Below are 26,098 nucleotides of genomic sequence, written 5' to 3'. Positions count from 1 at the left end.
AGCGAGATCGGTTAATTCATCAAGAACTGGCAACGGTTGTCATTATGTCAAGTTCGTTGGGCAATACACTAAACTAGAGTTGTAATCAGAAACGGCACTAAAACACCACGTCCACCAATACTCAATACCAACTTCAGGCATTTCCACTACTTAGTTGCCGGTGGCTCATAAAAATGGCAATCACATTTGCATTGCTCGGCCAATGTAAATCGGACATCATACTGCGCATTTTCAATTCGATCCGATCGTTGCCCGATCGCTTGTTGTTTATTGTTTGTTGTGCGGGGTGTGTGTGTGTGTGCGTGTGTGTGCTGAAAAGGGCTAAGCCTAACCCAATGGATCCAATAGATCGATAGATCGGATAGATAGCACGCAGTTTCCCGGAAATCTGTGTGCAAATGACATGGTCGACTATTTTTAGGCTTGCTCAAGTGGCCCTGAAGTTCCCGAGGTTGTATATTTCGATTTTTGAACTCCTTGAAACGCCAACCAGGCCAGACGTCTCTCGATTCAATTGGAAGAATTTCCTCTAAAGTGCTGGATTTTCCTGGGTTGGGTAGAATAGTAGTTCATGGATAGCTTAACCTGGAGAAGCACCTTTGAATTCGCCAGTTTTATTATGATTTAATGGGGGTAATTTCTAAATTGGTTAACCCAGAACATAGTTACGAAAAACACTTAGCGACCTATTCTTCCTGTGCCCTCCATTTCGATTCTGGGTTAAACCAGTTTGCGATTATCTTTCACTGGAAAACCACACCCTGGCATAAAGTTAATTAAAAGCTTTCAGCGCGTTTGACATTCGCCGCTAATGTCGCGCCTCGCAAATGTTGCTCCCGTTGATAATGTTGCTGCTGTCACCGCCGAGGTTTGGTGTCCTTGTGCGTGGAGTTTGCCACACAATTAATTCAGGGGGCAGCAGTAGCAGCAGCAGCAGGCCGTTCTTTCAGACAATTAAGAAATTCCTGCCCGGCTGCTCAGTAATTTTTATCACATACATTTTTTATCGCAAATATCACAACTTCATCAGCAATCAATGCGGCCAACAAGCAACTGCAACCACTGCAACCGGAGAGGCGAGCAGGCAGACAATTAGCCATTAAATTAGCCGCAAGTTGGCCAAAGGAATGTGTTGTCGATGGCCAAGGCGTTCGGCGGTGGCAAATTGAAAACAATTTTAGCTATTTGCATATAAATGCAACCTGAGACGCTGGCCAGCAGCAGCAACCAGCAGCTGCAATGTTGCCCACCTCTTAAATGTTGCCGGAAAATGTTGCCGACCCACCGTGGAACAGATCTTGAAACCCTATCAACAATAAATCGCAGGACAACAACACCAGAAATAAATTTAAATGAAAGGATTAAAAAGGTCTTATCAATATTTAAAAATTTAATTCCGTACTGAAATTCATTTTGTATCTCGAGTATTTTTCCATCACCCCCACAAAATATGAACCTAAGGACAAGTACAAAAGGCTTACTACTTCTCTAGGTTTATTTCCATATTACCAAAGACAAATTAGCTCACAAGTTTTGTTCTTGTGAGATACGTACTAATGAGTTTTTGATCACCTTATCGGAGACCTTTTCCCATTTCCTGTACCCAATTTATCCCACTGTGCTAGGCCGTAAAGATTATCGGAATTGCATTTGCCATATAGTTCATAATGGCATGTTCTCCGACTGCTGTGGTCAGTACTAAACAGATAAAGATAGCTGAGGGCGATCGGCAAATGCTTTTATCAGCTCCGGAATATAAATATTGATACAGTCCGAGTGGACTTGGCAACAATTAAGGTAGCCCAACTGGAAGCACCACCCAGCAACCCGTCCACGTGGTCGACTTACACACATGGCCACATAAAAGAGAGCGAACACTTGTGAGTGCTGCTAAAAAATATTTCCACAAAGGTTCAAACTACATTTCATGCCTAATTTCATCTGACAACAACAACGCCGAAAAGCTAAAGTTGGGGAATAACTTTACACATTTTCTTGGTGTTGTTTTTTTTTTAGCGGCGCCGGCAATCGCGGGATTGGTGGGGCGCTCTGTGGTGGCTGCTGTGTTAATTTGAGACATAATTGCAAGCTCCCCAGGATGAGTGGGGTGCTGGAAGGGGGAGGGGAAGGTGGAGCGGGAGGGGAAGGGGGGACTTGCACAGTGGGACGGAGGGGACAGCTGCGCCGACTGGTTATGACAGCAGTGACAGCTGCGGCATTTGAATAATTTGCAATTAAACGCTCCACGCGGCTCGGCAATTAAGCAAGGAGTCAAGGGGAAGCAGCAGGGGAAGAGCTAGTGCAGAGAGGAAAATATCTTGGTTTGTTATTCACATCAGTAGAAATCCAAAATGTCTCAATAGAAGTTTTCTCATCATCAGAAAGTATTAAAGATCCTACAAATCAAAGTTTGTATTGAAATTTTTTTACTAACTAATTAAAACACATCAAGTTGAAAAAAATTACTTTAAATTTTTGCCAGTGTAGACGGGGGAGTGAGAAAAATGGCAAACATTTCGCCGTGTCCAAAAGCGCCGCAAGACCGACCACACGACGTATGCGTAATATTCGCATCTGATTCGCATGTGAATCGCCGAGCCTGGTCGAGTTTTGAACGGGTTTATCTGGTAGTCGCAGGAGTCGGGCTGAGAACGACGAGAATCCAAATGTCCACGTCCATCAGCTGTCCGCAGCTGCTGAAAGTTGATGGCCCGCGATGAAGACAGCGGACCGGTCAAAACCAACACCCAACTGTGTTTCCAATTAAACGCCGCTTAGCCAAACAACGCGGCCAAACAACCCAAACAACCCAGAGAGCCAAAACAACGTGGAACAGCCAAACGTCAGCGCGACTTTCAGTTTGCTTTACGGTTACCCCGCAACTCGGTTGCACTGAACTTGAATCTTTATGTGGCAGACAGATCGGCCTGGAGCCCCGTCCCCCAAGTCTGATTTAGATCCAGATCCAGATCGAGATCGAGATCAGAGCTCTGCCATTTGGACGGAGTGTGATACGGACTGACAGACTGAGTAATTGATGGCCCGCTGATTGATTGATTGATGGACTGCCGATTGATTTATGGGTCTTCGTGGGGGGCTGACTTAGATTTTCCGCTGATCTGGAGTAGTGTGGCTTAATCGGTGTTAAACGCTGTCTGCTAACTGTTTGGTGGTGTAATTTATGGTGGATACGGAGTCAAGTATTTTTCGGAATTTCTTCTGTTGAATTTCACAAGATAATTTTGCAGGAGAACTGAGCAGAGTACCAATATGAGTAGTTCCCTGATTAACTAAATTTCTCTTTCATGAATTATATTTTGACTAATTTAAATTGTTTTGATTCATTAATGACCTAGTTTTTTAGTGAAATTAGTCAATTGTTCGAGCCTGACTAATGAGTGCCTTCAGTAAGTGGAATATGAATCAAACCAAATACTATTCAAATTAGTTACTAGTCAGTACTTGGATATGTTGCTCATACTCTTGCTAATACTGTTCTTTTGCGAAGCCTTCAGTGAGTAACTAGCAGCTAAAGTAATAGATATTATTCCTAAACAATAAGAAAGCTCTTCGCAGCAAGTTCACCAATGTGAGTGCGGAGTGCAGCGATGAGTTCTGCTCGGGCATCCGGGGATGGCTGACCCCCAGAGGTGAGCTCAACCTGGACATCCACCTGAACCGCACCTTGAGGAACGGGCTGAGGACCACCATTAGTCTGCTCCAGCTGCTGGACGGCAGAAGTCGGTACCAGATGCTCTTCAGCTACGACATGGACACCTGCAAGACCCTGCGGGAACTCCTGCAGGCCAGCTTGATGAAGGTCTGGCTGCGGAACGTGTTCAAGTACGGCAGCCTGGCCGACCGCTGTCCCATCCAGCCAGTGCGTACTGTATTCCAATGTGATTGAATGTGTTGGAAGGCCTGGGTCAAAGTTTCTCCCCGCAGGCCTTCTACAACGTGCGCAACTTTCGGCTGGAGAACCACAGCATTCCGGGTTACTTGCCCGCGGGATTCTACCGCCTGAACGACACAAATTACTATGGGAAGCCCAAGGGCAGGCTGCGTCGTTCGGTGGCCACTTTCTTGCTGGATATAAAGTTCTATTAAATGGAAATGGAAAACGCGAATCCAAGCTGCTCAAGTGGGTCACGGGTGGGGCCAACGGGTCTCGAAGTTTCAACTTTTCAAGGTTTCTGTTGGCCTCTTGCGAGTGGTGGAGCAGAACCAAGTTCAGGCTGATAAAAGTCTGAGAAAACGACAGGGATTTCCCAGCGAGATTTAAGTGAAAAGCCCGCTCAAGGTCCCCTTCTTTTCTTCCGAACATTTCTGACAGCCAACAGACCTCCGGGCTTGCTCCACTTTCAGCCGGAACCTTTGCCATCTGACAATGCAGGTCTTTAACTAATTGCATAATAAATTCAAGTGAATTTATGGTGCTGCTCCTGCAACTGTCCTTCCTAATTTGCGTTGTCAAAAAGTCGCTCGATGTAGGTGATTTATGCATATGTACATATAACTGGAGGCTCACGTGCCCGCAGTGCTCCACATAATATTGTTTTGTCATAATTGAATGTGCTGTGGGTGTTCCTGTTTGCGGTTTCAATTTATACGAAGTCCATGGAAATCAAGAGAAGTACAGCCTTAAATCACTAACCTTACTTGCAATTGATTGCTTGACATAATTTATTTAAACTTAAATCACTAACCCTACTTGCATTTGATTGCTTGACATAATTTATTTAAGCTTAAAATTTGGGTATATATAATATTTTATGGCGCAACCTTGTGCAAATAATTATATTCCACCCGAGTTATGCATAAATCTTTAAGTTTATCTTGCAACCAAAAATGTAGATCTGAGAAAGACAAGTTCGAGTTTAAGTGGCAGATAAATCTTAAAAGAGAGTTGTTGCCTAAATTTAGGCAGGGGATTTTTCGGCAAGTAGAACAAGGTTTTACTGCACCATAAATCTCACATTGTGATTTACAAGCTAAAATATAAGTTTGCAAGTTTGCACCTACAAATTCTTTAGTTTCCTTGATAAGTTTAGAAATAAGTTTTAATAATTTTCTGCCAGCTTCTAAGTACAATTCTTCATTTCAGGTTACCACAGCTTACGGTCTATGCCAAGATTATTTACCTCCTGATGGTAAGTCGAAAACAATTTAAAGGTGATGAGTGTCAATTTGATGACAACATCTCAAGTTACTCAGCCAGAATCCTTGGCTCTCTGGCCAGTTCATCACACTCGCCCATTCAATGCAACAGTTTTGATAAACATATTTAGATATTTACACCGCCGGCGGGAAATCAAATATTTGGTTGGAGTGCCCTTCAGGGCGAATATTGACGCGTGTGCAAATATTCGATAATACTATCAAATGTTGTACAAGTTATATCATCATCCTCGTCGCGCCAGAGAGCAACAAACTTGGCCAAGCCAGGCCAAGCCCATTTTTTTCTGTTGAGGGGGATGGGGAAAAGCACCTTCGGTTCCGAAAGTATGCCAATTATTTTATCAAAGGGAATTTCCCTGCAAATCACAAACCAACATCGATCGCTCAACATCGTTATCAGCTGCGATTGGGCAAATATTTGACAAAAAATAATAATAATAATAAGCGAGCACTACAATGGAAGCGTCGAGTGTCGAATACTTATAAAATGCCAACAACCGAACGCTAATTAAATTATACTGTTCTCCGTTTCTTACACGTTTTCTCCAGCTGTTTGTGGATGTTTTTTCTCCTTACACTTTTAATTTATTTGGCAATCAATTTGAATTGTGGCCAAAGGGGCAAGGGGGTCGGCGGGAGGTCGGATGTCCCCATGTCTGGTGGGTTGTTAATGTGCCGAAATAAATAACTGGAATACCTGGCATTCCTTACCCGTGAAGCAAAAACTGGGCGACGTCTTCGCCAAGTTCCGTCTACAGAGGTTTTTCCTGAACCCACCTCGCTTACAGCCAGTATTTGCTTATTTGTTCTAAATGAACAACAACATTATTTTGGCATGAGTTGGCTCGAGGCTGGGACTTCGAGTTGATTGAATCGTTCAACGCCTCGAGTATTTCTTATTATTATTTATTGTACCGCTGAGGTATTTATCGTGCCCTAGGCATTCCGCAAATCTCCGCCACTGTCTGAACCCCTTCATAAATCGAATATGCAAATTATGACCCGGTGCGATTATTTTTGGCAGTATTCAATATGCGTAAAATTCCACTTGCAATTAAGGCGGATGTGAAGATGGCCCAAAGAGAAACGTTCAAAAGTGTGCTAAATTTCTAGGGAATTCATTTTATCGTTACTCTTGAAGGAATTTTAACACGGCTTCAGCAAATATAAATGAAAACTTTTCTGTTTTGGTAATTCGGTAATATTAAACGTCTTTATTAATTTTTCTCTTTCACATATCTCTTTTTTATTTCCCATTATAAAAGCTTGTCTACTCACTCAAGGCAGATATTAATTCTGGGACTGACAAAACTTTAGTAGTTTATAGGCTTAAATTTCTTCGTAAATCAAACTTTAATGGGTCAATATAAGTTCGAACCTTGACTTTTCTGACTCACTTCACTCGAAATACTCCGCTGTTCCGGGAAAAGGAAGTGTCCTTTATAGCTGATGGATGGCTGGAATTTAATATAACTAATGCAAGCGGAGTGCCCGGGGCTTAATATATATTTGCTGGGGAATCGCCGATTATGGCAATGAACGCCCGCCGAGCAAATAAATGAGCAATCAAGGGCCAAATTAGCGGCACTTTTTATGGTAGCTTTACATGGGGCTTTCGATAGTGTCGATTTTGATTGGCGCCAGGCAAGCAATTGTCGTTCTCACAGGTGACTTCCTCGCCGTAAAGACCAGACAAAGATATCCAGAAATGAGTCCAAGAAATCTCGACTGTCCGTAATGAAATTGAATTTTAAATTCAATTCAAATTGAAATTATTAAGAAAAGTTTTATGCAATGTTAACCCTTTTTCTAAAAGCTTACAGTCATTAAAATGTTGTTAAGAAGATATTCTCCAATATTAATCATATCAACCTATAACATAGTAGCTTTAGTTTCTAATTTAGCAATACTAATTTGCAAACAATTTTTATTTATCTTGCGGGCTATACCCATACTCCAAATAATCTTATCATTTCATATTTTATTTCTTTTCCAGACCTTCAATCTTTTTGTCTAAACATTGAAGTTCATCAATGAAAAACAGATAACACGGGGATTTCACTTCACGTAAACTTTGTAAAAGTTTCCATTAGGAGATACCTTGGGATCTCTTTCCTAATTTCCGTCATGTTTCTACCTTAACTGATTTTGTTCTGGTTAAATCCCACTCAAGTATTGGAGAACCCTTGGTGAAATTCATCCTGGGTTGCTATGGGATTTATTCGGGTTAATGTTAACAACAGCTTTATTTTGAAGAGCGATTCTTTCAATGGTCTAACAAGAAGTTGAGAGCCACGTTTATGGCTCAATTAGTGATAACCATGCACCTCCGTTCTTCGCAGCTCTGGTTCTTGTTTTATTAGTAAGTTGCTGGGGCATTATTGGGTGCTGTTTAATTTCTCTTTTTCCTGTGGCGTTGCCCCAAAACAGCGACGCTTATCACGAAATAATTTCAAAACGTTAATTGAATTGTCAATAGATGGGGAGGCAGAACTGTTTTGGTGTCTGGCCCTCTGGCAACCGGTGATAGCAGAGAACGAAAGGCGTACCAGAGATATACACCCAGAATATATACCCGTACTTCTTGGTATTGCCTCTATAAATACCGAGAGCTAAGTGTATGTAAGTCGGTCTCTAATTGCATTGCCCAGATAAGAATTCGGTTCGAATTTGGTCGGTTTTCTCGTTATGGAAATCCATCCAACCAAGGCCATATCCACCGAAGTATCCAAAGCCCCAAACTTGTCATTGTTAGTCTCGATATCGGTGATCGGTTCTGGCCCAATCGGTGATTATCTTGATCGGCATTGTTTTGGTCAACAGCGGAAAGTTTCGCCTCGCGTTTTAAAAACGTGCTCGCCGATAGGAAATTGCGAATAGAAACGTGTTTTCCGCAATCACTCACAATGGCATTGATAAATGGGATTGGGCTTCAATAAAAGTGCCACAAGCTTTGGAGACAACGATAGTTGTTTCGGGAATGTCGGAAAACCCATTTGCTTGGGGTTACCTTAAGGTCATTACGCATCAGGAATTTTAAATCGAACAAACAAGTTGGGAGTGACCTTCGCCTCTGGGGATTCCTACCTCCCTTAGTCATTATTATTTACTTGTTTATAAACAAATATGGTATTTACAAATTAGCCTTCTACTTCTGCTTATTGTTGATGCCAAAACTGAGATAAATCCCGAAATCAAGACAGAGCTGCCAATCTTGGAACGTAGAAACATAATGCTGACCCAGACGAATGGCTACGAAAAGTGGACAAGGGCCTTAGCTATCTGGACATAATTTGATATGATATGAACATGATATGATCCAGGGGCCAAGTCGTAAATTAAGTTTTGTTTCTTCGAAATCAAACGAAGCTAAGGCCCCTTGACAATGTCAGTGATTTTGATTTATGCTCCCCGTTGGAACATTCGATGGTGGAATCAATTCGGTCTTCAGCCTTAAAAGGCTTTTGCTGTAAAATGCTTTTCCGACTTTCACGCCGCGATTTCCGCTTTTCGAAGTGGCGGAGTCCTCCTTTTATTCCTCCAATCTGCCGCTGTTGACTTTGCTAATGTGTGGGCAAATACTGCACTTTTCCACTTTTCCTGGGACGAAACGTTCCACTGGATTCATGTTGATATCGATGTCGTCTGGCTGAAAGTTTACTAATTGATATCCTACAGATAAACACCCCCAACTGCTTTGATTGTCTGGAAATCGTTGTTTTTGCCAATCGCTTCTGGCCTATCCTTTGCTATCATATCTTTAAAATGTTATAAATACCGCCAGTAATTTGCCAATCGCACACCTTATATAAATTTAATTCCCTCGCACTTGGCCAGACATGTGCTTCGGCTTCTTATCGATGTTTTGGTCTTAAAGGCCAGAAATAACAAACAAACTTAGACTAGGACAACTAAGGGACAAGATGCTTAACCCTTATATAAGCTGCCATATTTCTGAGCAATTAGCCTTTACAGCACTTAAAACAAATGGCACCTTTCGATAGCCTTTTTACTGCGCAGATGTTTTGCGGGGCATTCGCCTGTTATTACTTTGAATAACAAATTGGTCTGGCGAGTATTTGCTTTTTTATGTAAATATTATTGTCGCACACGAAATTGATGGGGCACAGTGGTTCACGATACATAGTTGGGGGCACGACAAGAAGAACCCCCCAAGATGGAGAAACAATATAATTTATACACTTATAAATGCTGCACAAACATTGCATTTATCAATGGGCGAATGTCAAAAAGGAATGTTATCGAGTCCACTGAAAGAAAGTTTAATACATTTTACCAAAAAGTTTATTTCCCTTTCTTCTTTCTGGGATCAACAGATTTGTGCTTTCTACTGAGAATAAATAATATTATTTTCAATTTAAGTAACTGAAACTTATTTATCTTAAGTTTCCTACTCAGTGGCCGAAGTGTCTGGTTTTGGAGGATAGCCACCCACTGACCGCCCAGTTCTCCCCCTTACTAGGCACCCACCACCCACCACCCACTTTGCCCCACCAGATAGCAGCAGCAGCAGACGCGGCTCGGCAATCTTATCGGGCTGCTCTTATTGATTAATATAAAGATACTGACAGCCCAATCGGCGCACTGCCGCGGTATCTGTATCTAAATGGGAAGGCTGAGCACTGGCCCTCCGGAGCTGGAGGAGCACCTTTCTCACCTGGCCGGCGCTTCGGGCTGACATGCAGAGCAAACAGAAAGACACAATTATTTTTCATATTATTGTTATTTGTTATTCGTTATTCGTTATTTGTTATAACGGCAGATAGGGAGCTCCTTTTGGACTGTCCCATCTGACACGCATTTCTCCGCCTTTTGGCGCCCTCGCCGTATCGATAAAGTGTTCACTGGATGACTGACAGTGCACTGAGCGAAATTCCGGGGGTGCCGGTGGGCTTGGTTTGGCGTTAGCCAAAGTGCTATTTGCGCACTTAGATAAGCGCATTTTTGGCAGCCCATCAAAAGTGATAATCGATTGGTTTTCAGGTGCTTTTTGTTTGCCGGCATTCCAGTTCGGAAGCTTTGTTTCGGGGACACTTTTTATGGGGCAGAATTATCGCGAAACGGAAACACACAATGGCTTCTGTTCAATAAAGGGGCCATTGGAAATTATCGTTGATAAATTTGCAAAAGGAATTTTGTTTCGAAACCACACGTAATAAAATGAATGGAATTTCTACGAATATGTTTCGAAATTTTAACAGGTGCTTATCTTGTTCAACATTACCAAAGCTACTTAAATATGAAGTTGAGTACAATATTTATAAAGTGTCTTGGAAATACATTTTTTAATTTATTAAAATTCCTTAGCAAAAAAATGTGAATCCCACTCGTAAATTGTTATTAGATGTTTTTCCCTATAAGCAATTCATGTGTTTTACAGCAGTAATTCCTGCAATTACACTATTACAACTTCAGACTCCCCACGATCACTTTCCCCAGTTGTTTTTAAAGTCTCCCCAAGCACTCCCACCTGTCATTGCAATAGCTTGTGTCAACTGCAAGCGACCCACTTGGGGATCCCCCACTCCGCCTATTTTACTGCCTCCGAAGCCACAAAAGCCCCGCAGGAACCGCAGCTTTCTTTTTGGGTTATGCACAGAGAACTCTCCCTTTCTGGCTGGCTTTTATCGCTAGCCAAACTTCCGCTCAGTGTATCCCCGCCCCCACCGATTTTACCAGTATATAGTAGAGCGCCAGGCGGTCTTTTTGTGATTGTAATTGTGATTGTGCTGACAACAAAACCAGCCAAAGACAGCCGACGAGCTGTTTATGATGATGATTTCTGCCATGTGCCATATGCCATGTGCCATACTCTTCGTATCCATGCGATACGGTTTACCATGATTCGGATGTTTTGGCTGAGCGTCTGGGCTGGAAATCTGCTATAAACACGACTATTTGGGCTGCATAATTACGGGCTGTTGTTTATTTCCTGTAACATGCAAGGCGAAGACCTCCGAGAACCCTCCCCCTCCCCCTTCCGTTCCTCGAAGGCAAACAGAAAATAGGTCTGCTCATGGGGGCTTATAAAGCCGTGTTCCGCTATTGCAAAACGCATTTTGTCTTATCAGTGAGGCAACTGGCGGCTAAAGAACCCAAAAGGCTCTCGGAATATTCCACATTGCGAAGCGCTGTATTTGTCTATCAACAGATACAAAAGACTGGAATTCGCCCGTGGAACTGCTGACTCCCTTGGTTTTTCCACACCGAAATTATGCACACCTCTAGTTTCCAAGGGGAAATTTTCATCCAACTTCCCAGACTTCTTCTTGGTTCTAGGTGTTAGCAATGTCTGACATTCCATTGCGCAAAAACAAATCTTAGCAATAGGGAATTTACATTGCTTTCCGACAGGCTTTAGTTTTAAGCTTGAAGGTAATGAGGTCTTAATTCGGGTCTAGAATGTAAATATTTATACCAAAGGAATTCCAAGTATTTAGAATGCACCGAAAATTTTCCACCGATTTTTGGGTAAAACTAATTGTCAAATAAACTGAAAATAAAGAAATATAGTACTTAAAATCAATGAATAGATAAATGTCCAGAGAATACTTAAATTATTACTTAAAAACCCGTTTTTAATTAAAAGCTAAAAGAATAAGTTTCTTAAAAATAGCTTTTTAGGCTTTAAATTACCAAAAACTTTACTTTTTACAGGGTATCATGACTTCGGTTATCGGCCATGGTTTCCCAACATATTGTTGCCGCAACCCGCTGGCACGAGAATCAAATCAATTAGTACGGTTGTCAAATACCTTGTTGTATTTTGGATTAACCACTGAAGTAACATTTTTTGCGATATCGATAAAACGATACCGAGCACCGCGTGAAAGCCTTGCCACACGCCAAACGGGTTCTTCGATAACCGGGCTCAACTGTACTTAACCTTGTATCTTCTAACTTTCCTCCCGATGAATGAAGATTATTTTTAGGGAAAGGAACAACCCTGGTAATCCCCAAGCTTGACCACGGTTTACATATGGCAAATGATGCTATTTTAGATTACTTTTGCTGGAGTGGCATTAAAAACCGATCTATTTTGCTTAACCTCAATCCAGAGGTCCGTCTATTTCAGTGCCTAGGTTAAAAAAAAGTTTTATAATCAGTGTGACTTAGGTCAGTCACATTCGGTAACTATTGAAGTACAGTCGCGTTGAATTAGCTAATATAATGCAGTCTCGATGATCGCGTACAATTAGCTAATGCAGGGCAGTCTCGATGATCTGAAGCCAATGAAGGCCAATTAAAATTCCTAGCTGATAATTGGAGTGAAGTACCAGTACTCGACTCCCCCACTCGATCGCACATTTTGCAGTACCAAATTCGCTTATCGATCCGATCGATCCGGGCGAACGACCTTAACTCGGGGTCTTGACTCTGCGCCCCATTATGCAAGGGGCTGGCTGGTTTTGGCCAAATATTTTAGCCATGACTAACGTAGGCGAGGTCTTGGAATGCCAACTGCTATCTGTTATCAGCTATCTGCGTCGCTTCCGCGTCACTCGTTTGATCAAAGGAATGTGGGGGCAGCAAACCCTTTTTACATTCTTTTCGCTTTTGCGTTGTAAACCGAAACCTGGCGATCTGAGGGCCCGACACTCGAGAACTCTGGGACTGATGTTACGTCTGATTCGGAGCTGATAAAATGCCAGGCCGTTTATTGTACTTGTATTTGTAATTGTATTTGACTTGATTTGTTTGGCATTGTCTTTGTCTATCTAATTGCTGTCTACAAACCTAGATTTCTCGGAACTGTCCGATGGCCAAATACTAGAGACGAGTGTGTAGGATTACGGGCTACCACTAACTGTAATTTCAGTAAGCTCGCCACTTTCCGACAGACAGGTGATTCAGTATCGAATTGACTTTTGGACTCCAATTTCCACGAATCCTATTTATAACGTATATTGAGCAAGCTAAGCTCTTAAAACAATTTTAGTTGGTGCTGCAAGGGATTTTCGTAATAATTTCTTTAATGTTTAAAATCACCTAAAAATGCACCGGAAAGTAGGCAACAATTTTTGATACATTTCTTGAATCACAAGCTCTTTGCGTTATATTTTATTATAAATAATTTTGGAAAAAACATGCACTTGCGAAAATTTTTGTGTTGCGTGCCCCTAAAATACGGCACGATGACAGTGGGCGCTGTGTTCGGCATTTTTAATCTTGTCACGGGCGGCATTGGTTTTAATATGGTCATCGCGAATGAATATCCGGATGACGTGGTCGAGTTCTTCCGGACCATGGACACCCAGACCTGCATAGCCGGATTCTCGACTCTGCTTTGGTTGCTGATGATAGATCACTTCCTGCTGATCTATGCCGCAATATACGTGAGTGTAAAAGGATCTCATTGGCAATGTAAACACGGTCTATACGATTTAGAAAAATCGCATTATTATCGGAATCTGGCTGCTGATAAACTACATGATTTTTCTGTTTACTTTGATTACCGTTTTGCTAGATGGCTGGATGGTCGCAAGAACCTGTAAGGTCGCACTTAGTATCTAGAACAGAAATAAGAACTTTATTTTGTAGTGTTGCTCGGCTACTCCCTAATTGTGGTGAAGTCCTACTATACCGAGTTGACTGTGGTAATCGATGACGAAGATTCACTGTCCGGAGATGAAAGTGAAAGCCAGAGTGGAAGAAGTTTCGAGTCTACTGCATAATATTGAAATTTTTTGTATTTGGTAATTTTGCTTATAGTGTTTAATAGAAATCGAAATCACAATCGGATTAATCAATAAAAACTTCGATAATATAATCGAACATCCGATCTCAGTGGTCTTAAAAACGCTCCCTCTCAGCTGGCATTCGGAATATATTTATCTTCCGCCTTCCTGGAAGGCAAACAGGATTAAGCGATAATGAAACTGCACTTTCCGAAAATGCCGTCAAAAGCCGCGCTTCAGACTCATTAAAAATCCATTAAACTCGATAAAAAACGAGAGGGAGATGGAGGCTCCCCCAAAAAGAGAGGGACGGAAAGCGGAATAAGCATTTCTTAATAAGCTTTACACACAAATGTGGAGCACTTGGTGACAGTTCGCGGCGACTTTTTGGGTTTTTTTCCCCCAAAAGGGTAAAGTCAACGCAGGCCCAAAAAAAAAAAAAAAAAAAAAACGAAATAAGTCAAGAGTCGAGGGCCGGCCACTTAAAAGCTCATTTTGTGAGTGCATTTCGGTGTTGCATATGCAAATAAATCATTCCGTTTCCAATTCGGAATTCGTGCTGCTCGCGAGATATGCAAAAATCGAGGAGTAAATGAGCTCCGAATCGTTTAAGGTACAAATGAGCCAAATCAGCGCTGATCACGAGCAGTTTGTGGCTGCGCATTCATTATAAATTAAATCGTATATAAATGGATAATCCAATTCACTAGTGTTACCTAAACTACAGAAGCAGTTTTGCATTCCTAAAACATGAATCACTTAGTTACAAAATATTTTTAGAAAATTTATGAGACGTTTGTTTACTAACTTACACGATGGAATGCATACAGCCATTTTTCCATAAGACCAATAATTTAGTGGATATAAATAACCATCTTTATTCATAAACTTTGAGTTTGGGATAGAGCAAATCACTGATTCAGTATTTCTTTGAAAGCATTAGGGAACAGACAATTTCTTATATAGTTCATATTTCCTAATATAATAGAAGCATCTAAAAGTGTGACTAATATTGCAGGGAACAACACTTTTCCTTCAAAATATATTTAGACATTTACATTAATAGTGATTCACGGCAGTGACCAATACGTTATGCTTGTACAAACATTTAGTCGCACAGAGCATGGCTTTAAGAACCATAAAACCTATTTACCAGATACAGATACAAACAGCAGATACAGTTGCAGTCGGGTTGAATGACACCCTCGAGTGGAGCTCTCGCACACTGTGTCAAACATTTATCAGGCAATCGATAAGCAGACGATCGCTCCGCTTCGCTACAAAGTTGGGGATAAAGTTATCAACGACAAAACTCCCGATACAAAGCGGTTCGGCCCCACAACTTTGTTTAATGATTGGCATAAAATTCACTTTCCGACTGCCCGCCGTGCGTTTTATGCCCTGGATCTGAAAAGAGGTCCTAAAACCGCCGATCCAAGCCGCCGACTTCTCCTCTAGAATTTATGCGGTGCCATTAAAGAAGTGTCCATAAAACGTTGCGCTTAATTAAAATGCCACGTAACGCGTTTAAGCGCAGGACGGCGGTCGAGATTTTCAATTTCGCTCAAAGTTGAGTTGCAAATCGCGGGCAGGCAACCTATATTTATGGCCACAAAAATCGGCATCCTTTTCCACCGCCTAATGAGATTTTCACAAAAGCAAAAATCATAATTTCCACGCGCAACGAAGCGCAACAAATTGCCCTTTTGCCAAGGGGGCGTGGCATTTGCCACAGTTTCAGTTTCAGCCAGACACACCCATTTCTGGAAAATAGCAGGGAAAACTGGGTGCCAGAAGTGGACTGATTTCCTTAAGTTTAAAAATATAATTTGTGGTTTAAAAAAAGATTGCTCTAATAACCTCTTAGTTTTATTTTAGAAACGAACAATACTTTTCACCTTGACCGCGTCTTTAAGTGTTGATTACTTCACTATCTGACTGAAAGAGATTTTCATATTCGCTGGGAATTTATTTCCAGGCAGCTGACAAGAAAATCGTTCACTCTCACTTTTAACTTCACATTGAAACCGAAAAAGTGACAACTTTGATTTGTGGATTATGTGGCCTTAAACGAAACAAATTTATGGATGCTTCTCAAATGTGGAATTTAAAAGTGACGTGTTTAGCCGTAAAAATAAGTGATATTTCGTTTTCAGAGAATTCCCGTGATCATTCGCTAAATATAAAGCATACTCTATTTGTTTGCCAATGGAATTTGATTAATCATCGTTGAGCAGCAAGTATCTGATCGAATGCAGGAGGAATTTCGCTGTTCAATTATTTTATATCAGAGTTCTAAGTGTGCTCAAATAAATCTTATCGTTTTGGACAAGGCGAGAAGTCACTCCTGTTTTGATTTGATTTGTGTTTTACTGAATACTTTGGAGCAGCAAGTCTGTTTTACGACGGGAAGCGAGTGCAGATTAGGAAATCAATCTACAAATGTTTGGCCCCGTTCACAATAATTTGCCAGCATGATTATCTTTTGAATTTCCAGCGGCAAGTTGGCAAATATTAATAATCCGCCGCGTTGTACCGCTTATGCAACGAACCGTGCCAATTACAGATCTCTCGGCGATTGCTCGCCCATCGAGGCGTAAGTAATGCAGGGGCGTTGAAAAATCCGATACCCGAATGGATCATTAAAATCCGAAATCTGAAATTTTCTGCACATTAAACAGGCTATGAGATACAGTATCTGTGACTTTTTGGAGCCCCATCTGCGTCCGCATATCAATTTCAACCCAGGACGCGCTGCACCCCAGGAGCTTGGTGTCTCCTCGGACGGAGCTTGTGTCTTGAACCCTTTCGCCGCATAAGGCAACATAATTCGCTTCCGTTTGCCAATCCAAACAAAAAACAACAAAAAAGGCAAGACAGAAACTCATAAGGATAACTGCACTGGGAAACAAACTTTGGGTTTAGGAATTCACCTACATTAAAGTTTTGTTTTGAATACATAAGATGAAGATAGATAATAATATCAAACATGTTGAATTGTTGATAATCGAATAAGTAAGCTATGGGAACTGGTTTGGTAAGCAATTATTATTATTGAAATGACAAGATTGGTTTATTAAACAAAAATGTGTTAATAGGAAATATATATTATCTAAATAATTGTTATTTGCTCAGTTATTCAGTTAATTTTTTTCTTCTCTGTAGCCAGACGTATCAGCAAGGGTTGTCAGTCCTTCGACAGCTTCCTTTGCGGTTCCCCCCTTCCATCTTAGTCCCCCTCCCGTCTTAACCCCCCTCCTGTCTTAACCCCCCTCTGCCCGGCATTTGTGTGTCAGTTGCCAGTTTCGCGTCTTTCCGCTTCCGTTTTACTTGCGACCCGAGGCGACCCCATAAATCCGCTCACTGTTTGTCTTAGATCGTCCCACTCCCATTTTCCATTTCCCACTTGCCCACTTCCCCCTTCCCTTTTCCCTTTCCCAGCCAACTGCCCTTCGTCGTAACTTTTCCTCGTCGCCAGTTATCCTACACATATTTATTTTCCTTTTAAATGTGTTTTTTGTTGATTTTATTGCATCGCTCTGGCAGTTCAATGAACGCATTTGCCGGCGCCGTTTGCCAAGTCATCCCCAACCAGCCCCCTTCATACATATATCCAAAAAATACGAAAAAAAACGAACCCCTCCTTGGCGCGTTGTTTTTCTTAAATTTCAAATATTCCAACATATTACATTCTCATACTCGTTGGAGGCACGCAAACATTTTGGCGCACATTTCCGCAGGAAAATGGCAGCCGAAATGCCAAAAGGCCAGCGGACCAGGTGGTGAAGGTGGGGTGGGGGGGAATTTTCGGAGGTGGAGCGACCTTTTGCAGCATGTTCATGCCGTTTGACATGCAACTTGGGGCGCAGTAGGGTCGCAGCTAAGGGAGAGCGACGGCTAGACTCATTACGCAAAGGGGCGATTTTTAGAGCCAACTAACAGTGGGGCTAATCGATAGATGAAAAAATCATAAATATATATAAAAGGATTAAAAATCATTATAAAATATATGCGGCTGTTCTATCCATTGTAAAATTATTAATACTTTTTATTAGGGAACCCCTTCAATCAATTTAAAACAAAGCCAAGATCTTTGTAGCTTTCAAAATATCTTCGTCCACTAATTTCTGCTTTTATTCATTACAAATGTATACCCTCCATTGATGCACCCCAAACTGAAGACCTCACCCACTGTTTGAACACCCAATTTTCCCCTTTCACCGGGGAGTGATCCATTATGTTATTACATTTACTACAATAACCAAATTACAGGTCTGTCGCGGGGCAAGCACTTCCGTTCTATTGATTACATTTGCATTTTGATTAACAAATGATTCGACCCCTGTCCCCGTCGTAATTCGGATGTTATCCCCCAGTGGAGCACTGGCATTCGCATTCATTCACTGGCCAACGGGCAGCCTGGGGCAAGTGTTTAGATTTGCTTTAATCACCTTTATTACTTGTCAAACACGATTCGCCCGCAGGCCACATTTTCCGCATTCGGGGGGAAACGGGGGGTGGATATTTTGTTGGCTTTGCGGTTTTTTGTTTACATGTTTGGGAACAACAAATGTGTGTGTGTGTGTAAAATTCAATATGCTTTTGGCTTTTGCGGTCGGGCCGAAAAATTCGATACGAGCGGACGCCACGTGCCAGAAAGCCGAAAACACGGAAACCGCAAGATCCTGTCCAGATATCTGGGCACGGTCGTAAACCAGTCTGGAAGGGAATCAATTAAAGCTCATTAGCCTGGCCAAAATAGCCAGGAAACTCGGCCGATAAGGCAGCTGTCCGCCCGTCGAACTCACGGCTAATATACGGTTCGATAGCAAAGTCCGGCGTAGAAAGGCGGATGCCACTGGAGACGATTCGATAGAGGCGGTGTCACGGAATCTTTGGCAAGGAATTTCGCCGCGATTTATTTACGATTTATTTTGATTTTGCCATTCGGGCCCCATAAAGATTGGGGCTTCCACTATGCGGACCATAAATCTCCGCCAGCTGTGGCGCTCGAAAGCCAGATTCGCACGTCATTCCGCCCAGACGGGGTGTGAGTTTCGTCCCCAATCGACTGATAAGGTACCAGGTACTCTGAAATAACGCCCTGTCACCTGCAGTATTTGAACGGGAATCTCTAAGTTCCATTTATTTGACTTAGCTCTATTTTAGAGGTCAAAGAAATGGGGCATAACAAATTATATAGCATGAAATGTTATAGGAAGCTTGAAACCCAAATTAACATTATTCAATTCTAGTTGATACTTATTACCCTCCCACAAAAATAACTTATTTCCGTATCGAAATTGATTGTGTGTTATAATTTGCAAAGCAATTCTAAGTAGGATTAATGGCAAACTACAGTCAAACAAAATAATTATTCTAGCATTTACTAGTAATAATGGCTCACTTGAAGGTTTTCACCCCATCGATCTTACTGAGCCTTCCGAATAAAACTTTCACCTGCGCCAACTGTCAAGCGTTTCCTTATAACTTTTGGCCACACGATACCTCTGTGGTATGACTCATTTCCCAGGCATTTTCGCCGGCAGGTGAAAACCTTGCCAAATGGAGGCTCGCCAAAAGCCAAATGGCCAAGTAGCGCGTGGACACGGAGTTTAATCGTAATCAGTCATTGTTATTGATTGGGGGCGATACCCCGCCACCCCACTGCCTCGAAAATGAAAGGAAAAAAAAACCCCAATGATTGACAGCAAATAGCGGCGCTTAGTGTGCGAGCGAGAGAGGGAGCTGTGCGAGGGAGAGGGGCGATTAGGGAGCTGGTCAGCAGTTGGCCGCAAAGTTCAAGTGGGGCCAACGAGGAATTGCCAACTCGTTCCACAACCGCATGGGGCTGTCAACGCGATAATCAACTGCAAATATTTATTTCTTTGCGAGAATTAATAGATTTTTCAGAGGTGGGAAAAGCTTTTGCACTTTCAGAAAAACAATCTCAATATAAGTGTTTTCTATTAAAAAATATTTAGTTAAGACCTCTAAATGTTAGCTTTTTGATCATACTTAAATTCATTATGAAGTCCAAAATGTAAACCTCCTCATGGCCAACCAATCAAAACTCTCTCACAAAACAGAGAAGCCAAACGAGACATAACAAAACAATTTGTTTGCCAAAATGGCAAATTAAATTGTTAAGTTTATTAAACGATACCAGCGACTGGTTGACACGCCGGTGTCAAAAAGGCCAAACGGCAAACGGCGAAGATACCGAAAATACAAACGCTTTTGGCCGGGCCTTGGGTTGGCTATGGGTTTTGGCCAAAACGGCAGCGCGGCTCACTGGAAGCCATTAGGCAGACAATAAGCTGCGACTTTTTAAATGCCTGTCTTTGGCAGGTTCTCGGCGACCGGCGCATGCAATTAAAGCCAAGCCGAGTAGTTGGCCAAGCTGCTGAGATGCTGAAAAGCTGAAAACGACCACCCACGTCGTCGGCCGGCCAATTAGTTTGATGAGCGTTTTCGACTGCCGTTGACGGCAAAACGGTCAGAGCAAAAAATTAATTAGCTTTTTGCGGTATCCGCTTGATTGCCGGCCAGCCCTGCGAAAAAGTTGCCAAAACAAAGATTGATTTGAGTTTGGTATTTGTTTTAGCATCAGCAGGGTCATCGTTAATCTGCTTAGCAAAGATTGGAAAGAGGATGTTACTGGGTTAAAAATAATATATTTTTAATTTAGAAACCTTTTTGCTTCGCATAGCCAACAAGAACGAACGAATTACAGCTGCAAAGATAGGAAAGCAATTTGATATTATATCACCTATTAACCAATACAAATCACGTTTTTGCCCTCAATCGAGAGATAAGGCAATAAATAAATTCCAACCACTATCTTGCCAAAATGAAGGTCCAACAGTAATCTAAAAAAATCCCCACGACTAATTTTCCAAAGAATTTCCCTGTAAAAACATCTCGTTGATCTCAAGAACCCAGCGACCTGAACAACACATAATATCGATTAATTGGCTCTTTTGAGTAGGCAAAAAACACATCCCAGCAATCTTGAGGACAGCCAAGTCTAAGAACTTTGTTTCGCTAATGAACAGCCCTCGGCTATCACTTGACAACTTAACATATTTCGAGTTGTTTGTAAGCGAATCTAATCGGTGGCAATCTCCGTGGCACATTCCTTGTGACGTCACAGCGATAGCAATCCAGCAATCTGTTTTTGGCCCGTGACTCTGGCCAATATGTTCACGAAACTTCAGACGACTTTCTACCCGTAATACTGGGGAGCTGCTGTACAGGTCTCGCCAGTTGGCAACAGCCCCGATAACTGGGCCAAAAAGCGAAAAGTAATTGTTTACGATTTTATTGCGGGTCGACGGCGCCTTGAAGAGGTTCCATTTAAAATGGCAACTGAGTCACGGGTGTGATGAAATCGGTGCAGCGAAATATTTAAGGAGCAACCTTTGGAACCATCAGAACTTAATTCCACTTAAGGTCTCTGTTATTTTCATTTCACATTTGAAAAGTGTAATTATCTTTTGAGTACTGAACGTGACTCTTGACTATTGAAATGGGGAAATTGAAATGTCACATTGCTTTTATTGGAATTAGAAGTTTTAACCCCCAGGGTGTGCAGATTCAATCCTCATCGGCTGACCACATGTTTGATTTGGGTAGATTCCTATTCTTTTTAAACGTACATGAGTCTATTTGAGAAACAAGACCCCACTTTAATGGAGTTTACTAGTTGCGGATTCTGTTCAAGTGCAGATGTACTTTCCTTCATTAACCGTAGGTTGGATTATAAGTACTTAAAAATCTTTGTTCTTTTAATGTAGCCCTTCCCCTTTAACCGTTATTCGAACTATAGCGAGGTAATCCTTTTAAGCAGGCTAATTATTGGCTATTTCACACCCCTCCAATCAATCTACAATCGCTCTTAGTGTCGTATACCTAATTTCGCCGGACTTTAATGAGCTTAAAGTGCCGCCCAGTAGGGCAATCCAATCCAATCCAATCCAATCCAATCCAATCCAATCCAATCCAATCCAATCCAGTCGAATGGAATCGTGTCTGTGGCAAAGTGCGTCAGCAATCAACTGGCGAGCCAAGTGGCTGTCATTGGTCGTCATCGGCAGGCGTCAGGAATCAGGAATCAGAAATCAGGCGTCCACATCGAACATCCCAGCTGACAATGGCCCATTATCGGCGGATTACAAGGATGGCGAGGAGGGCAACAAAAGAGCGAGGAGCGGACTGCTCACGGTGCACAAATCGCCATTGTCTCGTCAAACAAAAGGAATCGCAAGGAGCAGTGGCACTTCCACACCCACATTCACATCCACATCCACGAGGATGTCCATGTCCCTGAATCGATTGTCAGTGGACCGCGCCCCCTTCTTGGGTTCCGCATCCTGTCCGGGAGCCATTGTCAATCAATGTTCAATCAACTGCTGCATTTTTGGCAACTTCCGATGCGAGAAGAGGGATAATGCCACCCAATTGACACACTTCTGGTGCACTTGGGAAAAAAGAGTGAGACTTGGTCAATGTAAATTTATAATGAGTTGAACAAACAGTAAATATACAGATTTAATATAACTTTCTCGAAATTAAATATATGATTGTTTGTTGTTGAAACTGCGCTTTTTATTTTGCAAATATCAACAACATTTTGAAAAGAAATAAGTATGTGTGCATATATTTTACAAGAAAGGAATATTAATAAAGGTGATTTTTAATTGTAGCATTATCTTTTAATTTATATTTGAGCTGAAAATAGTGGATTGGTTTTTGCGAGTGTCCTGGCAGCGGATGTCGCATGCGGGTCCTCGTTCTGTTCTGTTGCTTTATTGTGACCCTAATCGCTTTAAATTGTGATACACTTAGGGGTGGTTCCGCTTTATTGCGTGGGTGTTAACCGTTTCTGCGGCCAGCCGGAACTATTGCCATTCCCGTGATTGTGATGGCGATTGAGATTAAGATTGAGCCCATTAGGCGAGCAGCTCGCCCAGGAAGCAGATCCCGGCGAGGGCGTGTCCTCCGCCCAGAACCATGGCTGCCATCACGATGTCCTCGAGTCGCAGGGGTTCGATGGTTTGGCTTTGCGTGGGGAGGAAGCGCAGGAAGCCGGCTCTTACGCCCAACTCGTGGACATCCTCCACCAACTTATTCTGCAAGCCACTCTCGAACAATCGTTGTATGTGATCGTTGTAGGACTGTTCCAGCACCCAGTTCTGTTTGATTACCTGAACGGCCCAGGTGTAACCCACTGGGCTCGATAGCTTCTTCATCCTGCGCCTTCGCAGGAACTTCTGCTGATAGAGATAGAAGTCTATCCTGTCCTCTGAATCCACATAGGCGTAACTGGGATCCAAGGAATCTCTTCTTTCCTTGTGCAGGGATTCATCCACCAGCAGGAACCTCTCACTCAACTCCTTTGAACCGCCGTAAAATGAATTTGGTCTGACATTATGCGCTTGCAGAAGTATATTCACATTGGCCGACTTCAAGTCAGCCAAGTTTTCGATGGGGCGCTGGTAGAGTTTTGTGGTCAGCATCATGGAGAGCAGAGCCACGTACAAGTTGGACAGAATAAACCCGATGGCGAAGAGCAACAGCAGCAGAATCAGCTTGGAGCCACTTGAGCAATGCGGCAATTTCAGCTCGCGGGTCAGCAGAGTTTGAATGGCCAGCAGGAGATACTGACCCACATCCCACTTCTTGAAATGCCAGCGATGGAGCAAAGAACCCATTATGGATATATAGACCACTACAAAGCCGGTTGCGATCCAAACGTACAAGTCAAAGGGTCTGAAGAAGTAGTAGAACTTCTCGATGGGGCTGCCAAATGGCGCCATTATAGCCACTCGATTCAGGCGAACTGGCTGACTGGTGGCGTATCTGTAGGTCCTTATGAAGATACTGCCACAGGCATCGGTTAAGTTATCCTTCACCATCTGCAGACATTCAGCGGTGTTATAGCGACGAAGTCCAGGGAAAGGAACCGCTTCGAAAGTGGCATTCAGCTGATCGGCAAATATTTTGAAAATGGTTATAATACTTCCCTTATAGCGATTTGATGAATTCGGGGATTCCCTTTCATCTACAAAACAATGCGGTGGGTCATTGGTCACTAAAACACGGAGGGGATAACCCATTAAGTTGTGTTTCTTTCTGTTCCTTATATAGCTCAGTAAATCAGTGGGTTCTATTTCCAAAAAGGGATATGATTTTATTGACCAAAGTTGCTTTTGCAGATTATAAATTAGCACATGAGGAAAACCTTCATCCCAGTATGCCTTAAAAATTTTCTTATAGCTTTCTACACTTTGTGAACCATTATCTATGAGCAGTATTTCGTTGAATTGCCTATCGGTGAGAAAATATTTTATCACTTTCAAAGCTGCCTGATTGATATTGAAGTCCTCGACAATTTGCACTATAAAAAGCACTGGTTCGTCGTGTGTAGTTTTCAACTCTTCACTTGTGTTTATATAAATCAACAACTTTGGTGTATTGTCAGAGAAGTTTAGTCCTTTAAATGCGTCTTTGGTAAAGCCGAAATAAATATGTGTTTTAATGTTCATTTTCAAAGTCAATTCTTTAATGATTATATCTGGTGTTGTCCAAACTAATCTTAGAAATATGATAACAAGAATGATTTTGACCAGTGACATCTTGAAAAACTTGTAAGCTACTACGATTTCTTTTATAAAGAAGTCACCAAGAAAGCTCGGTAGGTTAATTCAATTAGCCATCTAATTAGTTTGCTAAACTCATTATGGGCAATTATTACTGAGTTTTGGAAAGGCGTCCAAAATATGTAATTAAATGTGATTTAATTAATTAAACTTTCTTTCGAGGCATTGACACTTAGGATAAAAGATTAGTGCCATTTCTTTAACTTTTATTAAATAAATGCTAATAATTTTACGATTTCTATAAAACTTGAAATTCAAGAGTCAAGCAGTTAACAGAGTTCGATGTTGGACGTAACGGCCCGTTAACAGCGGCCACTGCTTTAACAGCTCGAACCGCAACCAACAGGTTCGAGCGACAACAGCTGTCGGTTAACAGAGCGTGTTGCACGCTGCTCTCTGTGCGAATATCGCATGCAATAAATGGAACAGTGCAGCAGCAATGGCCGCGCTCGCACACACACAGCCGAAGACTTTCTCAGGCGGACAACAACAACAAATGCGCAAGTTTTCAAACTGCTGTTGTTTTTGCTGTTGCCGTTGCTGCTGCGCCAACTAATGTTGCTGGTTGCGCCCGATGTTGCTGCTGTTGCCGTTGCTGCTGGCGTCGCTGCTGCGACTGCTGCTGCTGCTGCCGCTTGTGTGGAAAGGAAGAAAAACACAAAGCCAAAAAATGTCGCACGTTTCGCTTGGGTTTAGTCTCGATAATTCAATCGCCCTGCCAAGACGTCCAACGTCTCGCTGCCGCACCGCCCGACTTTTTAGCCAACTTCCAATTTCCCGAGCATTACGCGACTTACACATCCCCCACAACAACTACAAAAAAAAGAAAAAGAAAAAAACACACGTGCCCCCTATAAAAATTTGAATAAGAAATATATATTATTTGATTGCTATTGCAAGCGCAGCGGAAGTACATCGCGTGTGTGTGAATCCGCGAGTGTGCACGTGTGTGTGTGTGTATGTGTGTATGTTGGCCAGAAATGAGTTTCGATTTCGATTTCGATTTCGTTTCGCTTTGAACGCAAAAGTATCGCAGAATATTGCCAATATACAACATATAGCCGGGGGGCTATCGGTCAAGTGGGGCGATTACACGGGGATTACAGCGCCGAAAGTGCCCAATGTCAGCCACATCAATTAGCCAGCACGTTATCACCCTTGACCAGCGACCACGACACCTCTGAATTTTAGTTTACTGCTCTGTGCCGGCAGTAAATGGGTTAAAATTATGTACATTAATCGCCGAATGAATGTCGAATCAGTTAGAGAGACTGCTGTTTTTTATTGTGAGTATTGCCAATGATCGATGGCCCGGCCGCGTGAAGGTGAAGTGGCATTATTAGATTATGGTTGTAATGGGTTCCCGAAAGTTATGACAGCGGGCACTTGTAACACTTCAAAAAGGAAGGATGTATCACGTTTCCCAAATCGATTTTTCTAGAACTCCAGGAGTATTGAACATAAGTGGTAGCAATGGGTTTATTTCTTAAACATGGTTAGCTTATAGTAATTAGCAAGTAATGATCTGCTAATTCCAAATCAAAATTATTACATTTT

The 26,098-nt window shown here is 42.2% G+C and overlaps 4 protein-coding genes across 8 annotated transcripts in view; 3 read left to right on the top strand and 1 right to left on the bottom strand.

Annotated features, from left to right (window-relative positions):
- The window catches only part of LOC108093904 (homeobox protein 13), a 58,165-nt gene that overhangs the window by 8,115 nt on the left and 23,952 nt on the right, over nt 1–26,098 (top strand). For 3 of the 4 annotated variants that reach the window (XM_017194263.2, XM_017194266.2, XM_017194265.2), the window contains one exon: nt 5,105–5,150. In XM_017194263.2, the coding sequence (XP_017049752.1) occupies nt 5,105–5,150 (46 nt within the window). Of the gene's footprint in view, nt 1–5,104; nt 5,151–25,223; nt 25,828–26,098 lie in introns of those variants that run through there. The other variant, XM_017194267.2, reaches the window with a different exon arrangement.
- Nucleotides 2,909–4,107, top strand: LOC108093905. Its single transcript, XM_017194268.1, is given in 4 exon segments — nt 2,909–2,958; nt 2,960–3,006; nt 3,567–3,880; nt 3,946–4,107. Coding segments are annotated over 4 exon segments (573 nt in total).
- On the top strand, nt 13,229–13,981 carry LOC108093906. Of its 2 annotated transcripts, none has more exons than XM_017194270.1 (3): nt 13,229–13,535; nt 13,667–13,690; nt 13,741–13,831. In XM_017194270.1, the coding sequence occupies exons 1-3, from the start codon at nt 13,287–13,289 to the stop codon at nt 13,759–13,761; spliced, it is 294 nt and encodes a 97-aa protein (XP_017049759.1). In that variant the 5' UTR covers nt 13,229–13,286; the 3' UTR covers nt 13,762–13,831. The 2 variants fall into 2 exon arrangements, with proteins under 2 accessions (XP_017049759.1, XP_017049758.1); XM_017194269.2 differs by having other exon boundaries at nt 13,232–13,535; nt 13,588–13,690; nt 13,741–13,981.
- Nucleotides 22,832–24,517, bottom strand: LOC108093601 (glutamate receptor 3.3). The gene has a single exon (XM_017193727.1). The coding sequence runs from the start codon at nt 24,515–24,517 to the stop codon at nt 22,832–22,834; it is 1,686 nt and encodes a 561-aa protein (XP_017049216.1).

The sequence above is a fragment of the Drosophila ficusphila genome, unplaced genomic scaffold, assembly GCF_018152265.1.
Source record: "Drosophila ficusphila isolate 14025-0441.05 unplaced genomic scaffold, ASM1815226v1 contig_414, whole genome shotgun sequence".
NCBI lineage: Eukaryota > Metazoa > Arthropoda > Insecta > Diptera > Drosophilidae > Drosophila > Drosophila ficusphila.
This window is presented reverse-complemented; position numbering and strand designations above follow the sequence as displayed.